At 45.3% G+C, this 16,432-nt stretch overlaps 1 protein-coding gene across 1 annotated transcript in view; it reads right to left on the reverse strand.

The window, feature by feature from the left end:
• Nucleotides 1-16,432, reverse strand: part of LOC126281644 (putative inorganic phosphate cotransporter) — a 154,530-nt gene that overhangs the window by 59,592 nt on the left and 78,506 nt on the right. Inside the window, exons 3-4 of the mRNA XM_049980781.1 lie at nt 11,307-11,537; nt 159-246 (exon numbers count right to left, since the gene is read on the reverse strand). Coding sequence (XP_049836738.1) covers nt 159-246; nt 11,307-11,537 — 319 coding nt within the window. The remainder of the gene's footprint in view (nt 1-158; nt 247-11,306; nt 11,538-16,432) is intronic.

A 16,432-nucleotide genomic window follows, 5' to 3' on the forward strand; every position in this document is an offset into this window, starting at 1 on the left:
TTTTTTCACTAAAATCAATCTTGCATTTTCTCAGTCCAATAAAATGTTACTAAGATGAGAAGAGAAATGGAGTGCAAATTTTAATTTGAGCTGTCATTAATTTGATCATACAGGCTTTTCTGTCATCTTCGCCCCAACAACAAATGAAAAATATTTACCAGCATATACAATTGTTGCCGAGCGACCATTCTCATCTGGTGGAACCCACCTAGCCAGCAGTGCATGGACAGATGGGTAGATGCAACCCTGTAATTGGAGAAAAGAAACTGGATTACTTTTAATTAAATATCTAGAGAATTTCCATAATTATATCTCATAATTTTCATCAATAAATAAAGACAAAACAACACTCTTACTTGTTTTCCTGTAACACTGTTATACTTACAGGGCTTGAATATCTACACTGATACAGACTTTGTGAGGTTTCACAAATTCCAGAAATAGATGCAGCTAAAAAGAGATTTTTATTACTGAAAATTATGCAGACTTCATTTTATATTGATCATACTTCACCCAAGTCATTTAAGACACTTCCTAATAATAGTTTCTTGCCTGTGAATGTTTCTATATGAAATGAAATCTAAGAAGTAGAATAGCTTTCTTCACAGAGATGCTAATAAGGCTGTTGCAAACACATAAAATGTTTGTCAATAAGATCTGAACTTTATGAAATTTAGATTGAAACATCTAGATATCAAATGAAAGGCAATCTTTATTTAATATTTCAACTCATAAAACGATTTCAGTTTCGATAATGAAAAACATTTAAGCAATTTGTACCTCTGTGCATGTCTTCTGCTTTGGCGGAATTATGACACCTCGTTACAGTGCTTCCACTGTATGAGGCATGCATTTACCCCACAATGTTCTTCTCCCCATAAAGGTCTATGCTGGAGCCAGGCTTACTTCCCCTCCCCCTTTTTTATTTATTTTTATTTTTAAACATGGGGCAATAGTCTTCTCAATTTTCTCCTCACTTTCGCAACTAATTTAGGACATTATCCAGCGTAAATTAAACAGAGCACTGATTGCACATAGAAACAATGGAAACGAATCAAAATTGTCTGTTGCAGTTGGCACCTGAGGTAACAGAACAACGTGACAACTGTGAACAGAACGAAAGCTGTGACCAAATCCATTGTCTTACTGGTGTTTGCTATGGTAGCTGTCTTACAAACAACTAGCCGTCAATGACTTTGTTATTCTGATCCTGATATAGTTGTGCAGAATGCGATCATATAAAACAGAATGTTCCATAAAACTAAAGTCGTACTCCAAGCTTCCTCCTAATCACGATCTTGGAAATATGGACATCAGAAAATACCCCACGAAGTTTGTAAAACGATCGTTTTAAATGGGCTGTTGCTGTAACACTGTAACCCAACCAGGACCTCAGGTTACACTACGGGTCTGTCTATAACCATATCCACTTTTATCCATGCCTCTGTTTGTGCCATTAATTCGTACATATTCAACCCTTTTACTGTTCCTAACTTTCCTTCGGTCTAGATGAATATACAGGTTTAGTGCAACTCTAATGTAATGAAACGAAAGTAAAAGAGGGATCGCAAAAATATTACTAAGTGAGCTAGACTGTCACTAATCATAATTGAAATGAGTAGCTGTTAGACTTTGGGGGTATTCTGATTATCCGTTTTGCTAAAGCGACCTAAATCTTTTACAGGCCAATATCCTAATTTTGGTCTGCTGCAGAATCTCTGAACATATTCTCAGTTCGAATATAAAAAACTTTCTTGAGACTGAGGAGCTTAGTCCATGAAGCAGCGTGGTTTTAGAAAGCATCGCTCTGCGAAACTCAGCTTGCCCTTTTCTCACATGATTTACTCTGAACAATGGATGAAGGGCAAAAGCCAGATTCCATATTTCTAGACTTCCGGAAAGCATTTAACACCGTGTCCCATTGCAGACTGTTAACGAAGGTACGAGCATATGGAATAAGATCAAAGGTATGTGAGAGGCTCGAAGACTTCTTAAGTAATAGATATCAGTATGTTGTCCTCAACAGCGAGTGTTCAGAGACAAGAGTATCGCCAGGAGTGCTCGAGGGAAGTGTGGTAGGACCACTGTTCTCTATATACATAAATGATTCGGTGGACAATATGTGGTAGTTTGCTGATGATGCAGTGGTGTATGGAAAGGTGTCGAAGTTAAGTAGGAAGATACAAAATGACTTAGACAAAATTTCCAGCTGATGTGATGAATGTCAGCTAGCTCTAAATGTGGAAAAATGGACGTTAATGGGAATGAGTACTAGCGCCCTGCTTGACACAGTAAAGTCGCTTAAATATCTGGGCGAAACGTTGCAAAGCGATATAAAATGGAACGAGCATGTGAGAACTATGGTAGTGAAGGCGAATGGTAGACCTCGGTTTATTGACAGAATTTTAGGAAGGAGTGGTTCACCTGTAAAAGGAGACCGCATATAGGACACTAGTGCGACCTATTCTTGAGTTCTGTTCGAGTGTTTGGGATCTGCATCAGGACGGATTCAAGGAAGACATCGAAGAAATTCAGAGGCGGACTGCTTGATTTGTTACTTGTAGGCTAGAACAACAGGCAAGTGTTGTGGAGATGCTTTGGGAACTTAAAAAGGAATCCCTGGAGAGAAGGTGACGTTCTTTTCGAGAAACACTATTGACAAAATTTAGAGAAGTGGCATTTGAAACCGACTGCCAAACGATTCTACAAACTCTAATATACATTGTGCTTAAGGACAATGAAGATAAGATACGGGAAATTAGGGCGTATACGAAGGCATATAGATAGTTGTTTTTCCCTCGCTCTATTTGCGAGTGGAACAGGAAAGGAAATGACTATTAATGGTGCAGGCTACCCACCGCCACACACCGCAAGGTTGCTTGCGGAGTGATGTAGATATAGATAGGTACCAGAGTATATCAATACGCAGTTTTTTTTTAAATGAGCATTGTTGACCACGTAAATCAAGTTCTCTCTTATCAGTGGAATTATGGGGAAATTTGCAATAATGCACAGCAGACTGGAGTGGAACTGAACATGTAAATAATACTCTCATACAAACTTTTATTCGTCAAGTGTGGTGTAATGAAACAGGACACTGACAAACTTGCAGACTTTAGTCGAGAGATGCCCTTAGAATTTTTTGGACTTGAAGAGGCCTTTGATAAAGCCAACAGGGAAAAATGGTGGAGCATAATGAAGAAAAGAGGGTACGACACCCATCCCACTTTAAAAAAAATGCTTTACTAAACCTATACGAAAACTTAGCAATGACGTTAGATATAAATGGAGAGTGGGGTCACACGAGGATGTGTCATTTAGCCTAGGCTTATTAATATATGTACACAGGATAATAATTCCCAAGTGGTAAGTACAGGCCAAAAGCAGCTAAAATGCTTCAATTAACGTGGGTTCGCAAACCAACCGCAGCCGAGGTATTGCATTAATAGGAGTTAGGAACCAACTGAAAACGTCCTGGATACCGCGGTATTTACGTTGGTATCTCCAGGTTTGGGATGGACTATCTGTTTATTTACACACGCGAAACTACTTCCTTTTGCACCCTCGTGCACTGTGCCGTACCGACTTCACAATCAGTTACGAACATGAAGGCACCACAGACAGAGGTTACACCAATGAAGAGAACGGTCACAAGCACTTCATGTATGACGAAGCGAATGGCAGTGCCCTTGAGGCTGCACGATTGTATGAAGAAACTTTTCCTCTTCGCGGGCTGCCTTACAGGCGTACATTTAGCCAGTTACATCAGCGCCGGGAGATTCGCACACCATGTACGAGAAGATCGACCCAGATCCATAGCACCCGATGTTGAGAAAAAGGGTGTTACGCATTGCACACGAACGTCTGAGTACTTTCACAAGGAGGATCGCTACCCAAGTGCGTGTCCTGAGTCATAGCAGTGTGTGGCGGGTTTTACAACGGCAAGTACTTGATCCATATCATCTTCAACGAGTGCAAGCCCTCAACAATATAGACTTCTCTCCTAGAGAGAATTTCTGCCAATGGGTACAGCAAGAATGTACGCTGAATCTTCTATTTGTAAGCAGTACTCACTTCACGGATGCGGCTGAATTTACGCGTGACGGCATTTGTAACTACATTTGGTCCGATGTCAATCCTAACGCAATACACGTGATCACGACATCAGCAGAGTTATTTTTTGAACGCCTGGGCAGCGCTGCTCGGAGGCTTCCTACCACAGAGACTAACCGAGCAGCAGTACATGCTGTTTTGCGAACTGTATTTCCAAATGGTCCACAGCTCATGGCCTCCTGGGTTCGATTCCCAGCGGGGTCAGGGATTTTTCCCTGCCTCGAGATGTCTGGGTGTTGTTGTGTCGTCTTCATCATCATCTTTCATCCCCATTACGGTTGGAGGAAGGCCATGGCAAACCACCTCCGCTAGGACCTTGCCTAGTAGCAGTGCGGGTCTCCCACATCGTTCCCTACGCTCCACGGAGCATGGGACCTCATCATTATCACTTCCAAATGAACATGATGATGTCTCACCGAACCAACGCCTGAACGTGTGGTTCATGCATGACGGTGCTTCAGCACATTTTCATTTACGAGTGCGCCGGCTTATAACTCGAAGGTACGGTCAATATTGGGTAGGTAGAGAAGGGCCTGTGCCATGGCCTCCAAGGTCTCCGGATTTAAATCCCATGGATTTCTGTCTGTGGGGTCATGTCAAAAGCCTGGTCTATGCTACCAAGATCAACTCTCTTGAGGAATTACGCTTGCGGATTGAAGCAGCCTCCCATCATTTACGGAATTCTCCAGGAGTGCCTGAGAGGATTCACAACTCATTTCAGAGACGAGTTCAGCGTGGTATTCAGACGCATGGACAACATTTACAAAGCCTACTTTAAAGTGTAGAGAAGCCCTATGGCCCTACACACTGATGAACTGCAACAGAAAATGTGTTGTTTCTCGACAACGTTTGATTTGTGGACCCGTGTTTATTGGAGCTTTTTAGCTACTTTTCTCCTGTACTTTCCATGTGTCAATTATTGACTATCACTTCTAAACACCCTGTATACAAACATGGGCGAACGTAAGCGAATGGAAAAACAGATTTCGCAAAGGTATTAGAACAGACGAAGAGACTGAATTATGTTAAGCAGATAATGTCACAATTTTCACAGAGAAAGAATGAACAAAGTGACTATCCACAAAAAATTAAAACAATGGCTTTTACAATTTAAGAGCAAAAAAGGTGAACAATAGTTGAAAAGGTCACTGATTTTAATTATCTGCGATAAAATATGACATACGGGTGTCACAAAGAACGTAACTAAATTGAAGAACATGTGTGGAAAACAAACAGTTAGGCGTACTTTAGAAGAAAGACACAAAAATTACACTAATGCAGTTTTATAAAGTAACAGCTGTCCCCAGAGTCGCAGACTAGTCTACAGAAGCGAGTCGTATATTATTTACAAACTGATACAAAAGGAAGGTCCAGGCAATTGAAGTGAGATTTCTTAGGGCTACTAGACGATGCACCAGAATAGATCAATAAAGAAACAATCACACTGGGGACGAATTAAACACATTTAACGTAAGAATCAGAACTAACGAAAACAGGAGAAAATGCAGTGATCATTTTGACAGAACAAACAGAGGCAGTCTGCCGTACACAGACATAAATTATAATCCGGTACGGTAGTTCAAAGAAGTTGGGAAGGCCATCTGTCAGGAACCTTCAAAGGCCATTGTTTTCGCTGAAAGCGGTTGGATAAATATTCTGTATTCGGAGAAGACTGCAATCTATATGCTACCTCCAACCACACTTAGGAAGCATAAGAATAAGAGAAGTCAGGAGGCGTACCGAGACACATAGTCGTTTTACCGTCGCTCTATTCGCGAATAGAACGGAACAGAAGGTGCTAATGTTGGTAATAATTTACATCCGCCACTCACGATACAGTGGTCTCCAGACTATACACACTCAGGTAAATGTAGAATCGCATTGTTATTTTCCCCTCCGTGTAAATCAATGGGAAGCTACAGAACAAACCAGAGCTTTATCCAGAGCTCGCAATCTGAGAGCTTCCTGACCTAGGAACGGCGCTATTAGAAATACATCATTCGACAAAAAAGTTCAACGAAGCTTTCAACCAGAGCCATACCGAGGGGGTAGAGATATACGAGTACACGAAGTGCACAGTGCTTAATTTTTAAAATTATAGGTGCCGGAATGCAAATCTTCATCCACGTAACACCCACCCCCAGCCATTAAAATCACAAGTTTAGATTTTTAACTTCTGACAAAACTTGATTGTAGTCCCGAAGTATGTAGTTGAGTTTACAGCGTTTAGATTTATCGTGTAACGTGTATTTAGCGGATTCGTTTTAGTGCTCATGTGGATTACTTCACATTTTTCATGGTTTAGAGTGAATTGCCACTATTTGCACCCTACACATATCTTGTCTAAATAATTTTGCAATTCGTTTTGATCATCGGGTGACTTTACAATGCAGTGAGTGACAGCATCATCTGCAAACATTCTAAAGACTGCTCAGATAGTCTCCTAAGTCGTTTACGCAGATCAGGAACAACAGAGAGTTTGCAACACTTCCTTGGGGGAATGCCAGATTTTAGTTCCGTTTTGCTCTACATCAACATATACATAGATACTCCCCAAGCCACCTTACGGTGTGTGGCGGAGGGTATCCTGTACCACTACTTGTCACTTCCCTTCCTGTTCCACTCGCAAACAGAGCGAGGGAAAAACCACTGTCTATTTGTCTTCGTACGAGCCCTAATTTCTCGTATCTTATCTTCGTGGTCCTTATGCGCAATGTATGTGGGCGGCAGTAGAGTCGTTCGACAGTCAGCTTCAAGTACCGTTTCTCTAAATTTTCGCAATAGTTTTTTCTCGAAAAGAACGTCTCCTTCCCTCCAGAGATTGCCACTTGAGTTCCTGTAGAACCCCTGTAACACCTGCGTGTTATTTGAGCCTACCGGTAACAAATCTAGCAGCCCGCCTTTGAATTGCTTCGACGTCTTCCATCAATCCGACCTGGTACGGATCACAAACACTGGAGCAGTACTCAAGAATAGTTCGCACCAGCTTCTTTACAGCTGAACCACTCTTCCCTAAAATTCTCCCAATAAATTGAAGTCGACCATTCGCCTTCCCTACCACAGTGCCCACACGCTCGTTCCTCCTCATATCTCTTTGCAACGTTGCGCCCAGATATTCAAACGCCTTGACTGTGTCAAGGAGGACACTAGTAATACTGTATCCTAACATACAGGTTTGATCTTCCTATGTTGTTGTTGTGGTCTTCAGTCCTGAGACTGGCTTGATGCAACTCTCCATCCTACTCTATCCTGCGCAACCTTCTTCATCTCAAAGTACCTACTGCAACTTCCTTGCTTCTAAATCAGCTTAGTGTATTCATCTCTTGGTCTCCCACTACGATTTTTACCCTCCAAGCTGCCCTCCAGTACTAAACTGGTGATCCCTTTGATGCCTCAGAACGTGTCCTACCAACCAGTCCCTTCTTCTTGGCAAGTTGTGCCACAAACTCCTCTTCTCCCCAATTCTATTCAATACCTCCTCATTAGTTATGTCATCTACCTATCTAATCTTCAGCATTCTTCTGTAGCACCACATTTCAAAAGCTTCTATTCTCTTCCTGTCCAAACTATCTATCGTCCATGTTTCACTTCCATACATGCCTACACTCCATACAAATACACTCCTGGAAATGGAAAAAAGAACACATTGACACCGATGTGTCAGACCCACCATACTTGCTCCGGACACTGCGAGAGGGCTGTACAAGCAATGATCACACGCACGGCACAGCGGACACACCAGGAACCGCGGTGTTGGCCGTCGAATGGCGCTAGCTGCGCAGCATTTGTGCACCGCCGCCGTCAGTGTCAGCCAGTTTGCCGTGGCATACGGAGCTCCATCGCAGTCTTTAACACTGGTAGCATGCCGCGACAGCGTGGACGTGAACCGTATGTGCAGTTGACGGACTTTGAGCGAGAGCGTATAGTGGGCATGCGGGAGGCCGGGTGGACGTACCGCCGAATTGCTCAACACGTGGGGCGTGAGGTCCCCACAGTACATCGATGTTGTCGCCAGTGGTCGGCGGAAGGTGCACGTGCCCGTCGACCTGGGACCGGACCGCAGCGACGCACGGATGCACGCCAAGACCGTACGATCCTACGCAGTGCCGTAGGGGACCGCACCGCCACTTCCCAGCAAATTAGGGACACTGTTGCTCCTGGGGTATCGGCGAGGACCATTCGCAACCGTCTCCATGAAGCTGGGCTACGGTCCCGCACACCGTTAGGCCGTCTTCCGCTCACGCCCCAACATCGTGCAGCCCGCCTCCAGTGGTGTCGCGACAGGCGTGAATGGAGGAACGAATGGAGACGTGTCGTCTTCAGCGATGAGAGTCGCTTCTGCCTTGGTGCCAATGATGGTCGTATGCGTGTTTGGCGCCGTGCAGGTGAGCGCCACAATCAGGACTGCATACGACCGAGGCACACAGGGCCAACACCCGGCATCATGGTTTGGGGAGCGATCTCCTACACTGGCCGTACACCTCTGGTGATCGTCGAGGGGACACCGAATAGTGCACGGTACATCCAAACCGTCATCGAACCCATCGCTCTACCATTCCTAGACCGGCAAGGGAACTTGCTGTTCCAACAGGACAATGCACGTTCGCATGTATCCCGTGCCACCCAACGTGCTCTAGAAGGTGTAAGTCAACTACCCTGGCCAGCAAGATCTCCGGATCTGTCCCCCATTGAGCATGTTTGGGACTGGATGAGGCGTCGTCTCACGCGGTCTGCACGTCCAGCACGAACGCTGGTCCAACTGAGGCGCCAGGTGGAAATGGCATGGCAAGCCGTTCCACAGGACTACATCCAGCATCTCTACGATCGTCTCCATGGGAGAATAGCAGCCTGCATTGCTGCGAAAGGTGGATATACACTGTACTAGTGCCGACATTGTGCATGCTCTGTTGCCTGTGTCTATGTGCCTGTGGTTCTGTCAGTGTGATCATGTGATGTATCTGACCCCAGGAATGTGTCAATAAAGTTTCCCCTTCTTGGGACAATGAATTCACGGTGTTCTTATTTCAATTTCCAGAAGTGTACTTTCAGAAACGACTTCCTGACACTCAAATCTATACTCGATGTTAACAAATTTCTCTTCTTCAGAAACGCTTTCCTTGCCGTTACCAGTCTACATTTTATATCCTCTCTACTTCGACCATCATCAGTTATTTTGCTCCCCATATAGCAAAACTCCTTTACTACGTTAAGTGTCTCATTTCCTAATTTAATTCCCTCAGCATCACCCAACTTAATTCGACTACATTCCATTATCCTCGTTTTGCTTTTGTTGGTCTTCATCTTATGTCCTCCTTTCAAGACACTATTCATTCCGTTCAACTGCTCTTCCAAGTCCTTTGCTGTCTCTGACAGAATTACAATGTCATCGGAGAACCTCAAAGTTTTTATTTCTTCTCAATGGATTTTAATTCCTACTCCGAATATTTCTTTTGTTTTCTTCACTGCTTGCTCAGTATACAGCTTGAATAACATCGGGGAGAGGCTACAACCCTGTCTCACTCCCTTCCCAACCACTGCTTCCCTTTCATGTCCCTCGACTCTTATAACTGGCACCTGGTTTCTGTACAAATTGTAAATAGCCTTTCGCTCCCTGTATTTTACCCTTACCCTCATCCGCATAATCACGAATCCAGTCACACAACTGATGCTCCATAGGCACGCAATTTACATCGTTTGTGAGAAACAGTTTCAAAGTCCTTCTGGAAATCTATAAATATGGAACCAATTTGTCGTCCCCTGTCGATAGAACACATTACTTCATGGATAATAAAGAGCTAATATAGTTTCAAACAATCGATATTACAGTCGAAATTTAGCCCCGCAAGTGCAGAAGAAAAGAAGTTACAGAGTTCAGGCGGTGATCAGACCTAGAACTCCAGAATGAGATTTTCACTCTGCAGCGGGGTGCGCGCTGAGTTTTTTTATTACAGAGGCCAACCGGCTCTCTGAACGAACACGCTGAGGTACCGTGCCAGCACCATCTGAGCTACCCAAGCATGAGTCACGCCCCGTCCTCACAGCTTTACTTCTGCCAGTACCTCGTCTCCCACCTTCCAAACTTTACAGAACCTCTCATGCGAAACCTTGCAGAACTAGCACTCCTGAAAGATAGGGTATTGCGGAGACATGGATTAGTCACAGCCTGGGGGATGTTTCCAGAATGAGATTTTCACTCTGCGGCGGAGTGTGCGCTGATATGAAACTTCCAGGCAGATTAAAACTGTGTGCCGGAACGAGACTCGAACCCGGGATCTTTGCCTTTTGCGGGCAAGTGCTCTACCAACTGAGCTACCCAAGCACGACTCACGCCCCGTCCTCACAGCTTTACTTCTGCCAGTATCTCGTCTCGTACCTTCCAAACTTTACAGAAGCTCTCTTGAGAAACCTTGCAGAACTAGCACTCCTGAAAGATAGGGTATTGCGGAGACATGGCTTAGTCACAGCCTGGGGGATGTTTCCAGAATGAGATTTTCACTCTCCAGCGGAGTGTGCGCTGATATGAAACTTCCAGGCAGATTAAAACTGTGTGTCGGACCGAGACTCGAACTCTGGACTTTTACCTTTCGCGGGCAAGTGCTCTCTCGTCCCGAGCGAGTCTCTGTCCGGCACACAGTTTTAATCTGCCATGAAGTTTCAGACCTAGAGCTGTCACACTCACCTCCTCAAGGACAGTCCAGAAGGTTCAAATGGCTCGGAGCACTATGGGACTCAACTGCTGTGGTCATTAGTCCCCTAGAACTTACAACTACTTAAACCTAACTAACCTAAGGACATCACACACATCCATGCCCGAGGCAGGATTCGAACCTGCGATCGTAGCAGTCGCACGGTTCCGGACTGCGCGCCTAGAACCGCGAGACCACCGCGGCCGGCACTGTCCAGAAGAATGGACTTTCCAAGCTAGTTGGAAATTCAAACTGCACACCCAGACAAGCAGAGGCTACTCGAGTTCCTGATCCGGGCTCAGCGCAGGGCCTTACCTGGCGGTTCTAGGAGCGCAGTCCGGAACCGTGCGACTGCTACGGTCGCAGGTTCGAATCCTGCCTCGGGCATGGATGTGTGTGGTGTCCTTAGGTTAGTTAGGTTTAAGTAGTTCTAAGTTCTAGGGGACTGATGACCACAGCAGTTGAGTCCCATAGTGCTCAGAGCCATTTGAACCATTTGAACCTTACCTGGCAGAGCCCCTGCACGAGGCGCGAGGCGCAGACGAGCTGCCAGCCGCCGATGTCGGCCGCCAGGGGCGTTAGCGCCGTGAAGAAGCCGGTGAGGCAGATGGAGCCCGCGATGAAGCGCTTCCCGCCGAAGCGCTCGGCCAGCTGGCCGCCCGGCACCTGCGTCACCACGTAGCCCCAGAAGAACGAGCTCAGGATCGTGCTCGTCTCGGACGTCGTCCAACCGAAATCCTGCAACACACACGCGCGACCAGCCCCTTAAAGCCAGTGCTGCCTGATCTGAAGGCTTAAATAACTAAACAGAAACATATGAGACGTCATGGTCGAAAGTCACAGGAAGGATTGTTCAGAAGACGATGTGCTGTAGGACCTCTGAAGTTCGCACTTAGATTCGGTGCATGATACGAGGGTAGGCACAAAATTTGAACAGTCTGTCACAGGGAGGTATACAGGGTGTTACAAAAAGGTACGGCCAAACTTTCAGGGCCAGCCGGAGTGGCCATGCGTTTCTAGACGCTACAGTCTGGAGCCGAGCGACCGCTACGGTCGCAGGTTCGAATCCTGCCTCGGGCATGGATGTGTGTGATGTCCTTAGGTTAGTTAGGTCTAATTAGTTCTAAGTTCTAGGCGACTGATGACCTCAGAAGTTAAGTCCCATAGTGCTCAGAGCCATTTGAACCATTTGAACAAAATTGTCCTCTCCCCCTCCCCTCTCCACCCATTCTGGACCCTTCTGATAATTGTTGCAGGCTGTTTGCTTTCAGAAGTTTCGAGCTGTACACGCCAATGGGCATTTGTCTGATGGTGCATAAAACGTGATACATCTGGAAAGGCAACCTGTCGCCGTTGCGACACTGGCGTGCAAATTACAGCCTTCGCTAACGAACTGCAGTCAGCATGGGTGCATGACCTGCTGCAGAGCAACGTTCGCTGAACAATCTTTGAGAAGACAGGGTTGGTAATCCCTTGGTTCATCTTGGCGATTAGTTTCTGAACAGTTGCACAGCTGTTCTCCCGTACACGTCACCACAGCCGTCATCCACCCCTGTAATCTGTGGCTAGTGGTACTAAACATTTGCCTGAGCGCCGATTTTGGATAGCACCAATTTGCCTTGCACGGTATACTTTTACCTCGGCAGTGTGCGAACAATTTACAAACTTAGCCGTATCGTAAATGCTTCTACCCTTGGCGTGAAAGCCAACGATCAGGCCCTTTTGAACGTCAGAGAAATCGCACCATCCGTGCGGCTGCCCCCGTCGGAGGTTCGAGTCCTCCCTTGGGCATGGGTGTGTGTGTAGTCCACGGCGTAAGTTAGTTTAAGTTAGATTAAGTAGTGTGTAGGCTTAGGAATCGATGACCTCAGAAGTTTGGTCGCATAAGACCTTATCTTTTTTTTTTGGTCATCAGTCTACTGACTAGTTTGATGCGGCCCGCCACGAATTCCTTTCCTGTGCTAACCTCTTCATCTCAGAGTAGCACTTGCAACCTACGTCCTCAATTATTTGCTTGACGTATTCCAATCTCTGTCTTCCTTTACAGTTTTTGCCCTCTACAGCTCCCTCTAGTACCATGGAAGTCATTCCCTCATGTCTTAGCAGATGTCCTATCATACTGTCCCTTCTCCTTATCAGTGTTTTCCACATATTCCTTTCCTCTCCGATTCTGTGTAGAATCTCCTCATTCCTTACTTTATCAGTCCACCTAATTTTGAACATTCGTCTATAGCACCACATCTCAAATGCTTCGATTCTCTTCTGATCCGGTTTTCCCACAGACCATGTTTCACTACCATACAATGCTGTACTCCAGACGTACATCCTCAGAAATTTCTTCCTCAAATTAAGACCTTATCACAAATAGCTAAAAAAAAACGCACCATTTCCGCATCACGACAACGAATACACAGTTTTTCGCATCTCCCTGACCTGCTTTATATACCCTACCTGTTAGTGCTACCACCTGCCGTCTACGGGTGGTTACAGAACGCTGAATTGAAAGTGACTGCATCGTGTATGCGGAAACTCCGCGATACATACATACTTGAACATGCATGAATATGCTACCCAAGCCTGCAGGTCGCGCTGTTGTATTTGACCACGAACGGCACGGTCGAAATGCCCTCAATAAGTTGTGAATATCTGTCATAGTCAGAATAGTATTATGTGTAGTTGTGAGTGCATTGTGTCGGAGCTAAGTGAAGTCGAATGTTGGCTGGTTGTTGGCGCCCGTATGATCGGTGCTTCCATAATCAAGGTAGCTGAAGTGTTAGGTATTTCAAGAGGCACTGTATCTACGATTTGCACCTCGTACTGGGAAAGGAGAAAAACATCACCCGATCTGTTACTATTCGAACTAAAGTCTGTGTTGACAGATTGTGTCAGACGATCATTGAAGAGGATTGTGACGGAAAATAAGAGGACGACATTTGAAGTCACTAAAAAACTTAATGTTACACTAGCGAGCCTTGTCAGCATCAAAGCAACGCAAATGCCAGGATGGTTCCTTTTAAAGGACACGACCGATTTTCTTCTCATCCTTCCCTAACCCTATGAGAGCACAACTACGCTGTTTGGTCTCTTCCCCCAAACAACCAACCCACCAATCATCAAAGCAACATTAAGGGAGGTCAATAAGCAGAGAATTGCAGGGCGAGATGGAATTCCAAAGTCACACATGAGTGATGCCTGTTAACAGGAAAACCTGGTGCGGTAAAATCTGGACAATCGAACAATTGTAGAAAGTCATTTGGTCAGGTGAGTCTTGTTCAATTCTGTTTCCAACTTCTGGCAGAGTTTACATCTGGCATTAGCCACCCAAAGCCTATGATGCTCCTGAGAGTGAAACACAGCTGGGGTTCAGTGAAGAACTGGGCCAAAATATCGTACTATTCCATGTCCCCCAAGTTTTATCTGCAAGGCCTCATAACTACCAGGCAGTATGTGATAAGTTTGGTTGATCCGATAGATCTCATGGTACAATGCTCGTTCCTTAATGGTGAAGCTGTATTCCATGACGACAGGCCCCCTGTTACACATCTCGCATCGTCCAGGACTGGTTTTGTGAGCACAAAGATTAATTGCTGCACCTTCCCTGGTCATCACAGTCACCGGATATGTTGAACCTTTGTGGTGCACGTGGGAGAGAAGGGTGCATGTTCATTATCAAATGGTTCAAATGGCTCTGAGCACTATGGGACTTAACATCTGAGGTCATCAGTCCCCTAGAACTTAGAACTACTTAAACCTAACAAACCTAAGGACACCACACACATCCATGCCAGAGGCAGGATTCGCATCTGCGACCGTAGCGGTCTCACGGTTCCAGACTGAAGCGCATAGAACCGCTCGGCCACAACGCGGCCGGCTGTTCATTATCCACCTCCACCATCGTTACCTGAATTGCCACTATTTTGGAGGAAGAATGATATCAGATTCTCTTAGAAACCGTAGAGGACCTGTATTTAACCATTCCGAAACGACTGGAAGCTCTTTTGAACGTCAACGGCTTCCCTACATCGTATTTAGTACCGTTATGTGTTGTGTTTTTGGTATTTCCGGATTTTTGTCCACCCCTGTATAAGGATTGTACAGAGACAAATTTATTGCATGAACCTCACTAGACAACAACCGACTTCTACCCCTTACCTGACACCTCAACAAAGAAGTCAATGATTGGTAGGAACTCCCGGACATCATCACTGGATCAGGGAACATGGATGATCAGGGAGGGTACGTAACACGATCCAATAATCCCAGTTTCAGGTGCATTCCACTGATGGCTGCATGAGACTGTGGCGTATGCCCCATGAAACAGTAGTTCCTGCATCTGAACAAAATTGTTCCCAGGCAGGAAGTGGCTCAATTATGGTGTGGCTATGTTTGTATACTCGCAATTGTGCTCCATTGGCCGGCCAGTGTGGCCGAGCGGTTCTAGGCGCTTCAGTCTGGAACCGCGCGACCGCTACGGTCGCAGGTTCGAATCCTGCCTCGGGTATGGATGTGTGTGATGTCCTTAGGTTTAAGTAGTTCTAAGTTCTAGGGGACTGATGACCTCAGATGTTAAGTCCCTTAGTGCTCAGAGCCATTTTGTGCTCCATTGCCTAGCTGCAGGGACCAATGACAGTCGCGCATTACGTGAACATTCTTGCAGATCACTGTGTCCTTGTCTAGTGTTAGAGTGCTCTGGTGAAGATGGACAGTGCGAGATGCCACCACTCTTTGGTCGATCGCAGGTGGCTTGATGAACGCACTCGTGAATTCGCCTCCCCAGATCACCAGCGTTTTTGAGATGATATCTACACTCAAATATGTTCACTGATTCACTGATCTCAGCAATGCTTCACAGTACTATTTGTGGGTAGCACCGAAAGATGTGTAGGTCAGTATATCTATCCAGAACGATTCCAACGCCTCATAGAGCCCTGCCCTGAAGTGTTACTTCAGATTTTAGGGCCCAGAGAGGAGCGACGGGGTATTAACTTCACATTCAGAGCCTTCTCATGCGTTTTAGCCGATCAGAATAAATTTATGGTCCATGTATACCAAGGATACAAATCTATTATTGGGTAATCAGTGTGACAGACTTGCCAAGGATTTTTAATTCGTTGGGTGAAGAATGGATAGCACTCGAGGTCATGGAGATTAATGAGGAGATACTGTTCTATTACACAACACGTGAGATATTTATTTTTGTTAGTTTATTGTTTTTACGGCGAGATTGGGCTCTTTAGGTTCTCTCTTGGACCAGAATAGACACTATATAGCGTTGGCATACATATTTTACATAACAATTAAATAAATACACACATGGGTATATAAATGCATTACACAGTAGTAACTACGTATGGCTTAGTGGCTGGAATATTGTCAGCCTGCAGATCAAGGGCCATGGATTAAATACCCCTGTCAGTGCTAGGATTTTTTCTATTATTTATTAGTTCTTTGACATCTGAAAAGATCTGTATCTGCGAAAAGTGCTATGTTGCACTATGAGTCGGAGGCCACATTAAACTAGGGGAAGATTAGGATTTAACGTCTCATCGCTTACAAGATCATTAGAGAAGAAACACAAGCTCCAGTTACGGAAGGCTAACGAAGGAAATCGACCGTATCCTTTCCGAAAGAAC

The sequence above is a fragment of the Schistocerca gregaria genome, chromosome 1, assembly GCF_023897955.1.
Source record: "Schistocerca gregaria isolate iqSchGreg1 chromosome 1, iqSchGreg1.2, whole genome shotgun sequence".
Lineage (NCBI taxonomy): Eukaryota > Metazoa > Arthropoda > Insecta > Orthoptera > Acrididae > Schistocerca > Schistocerca gregaria.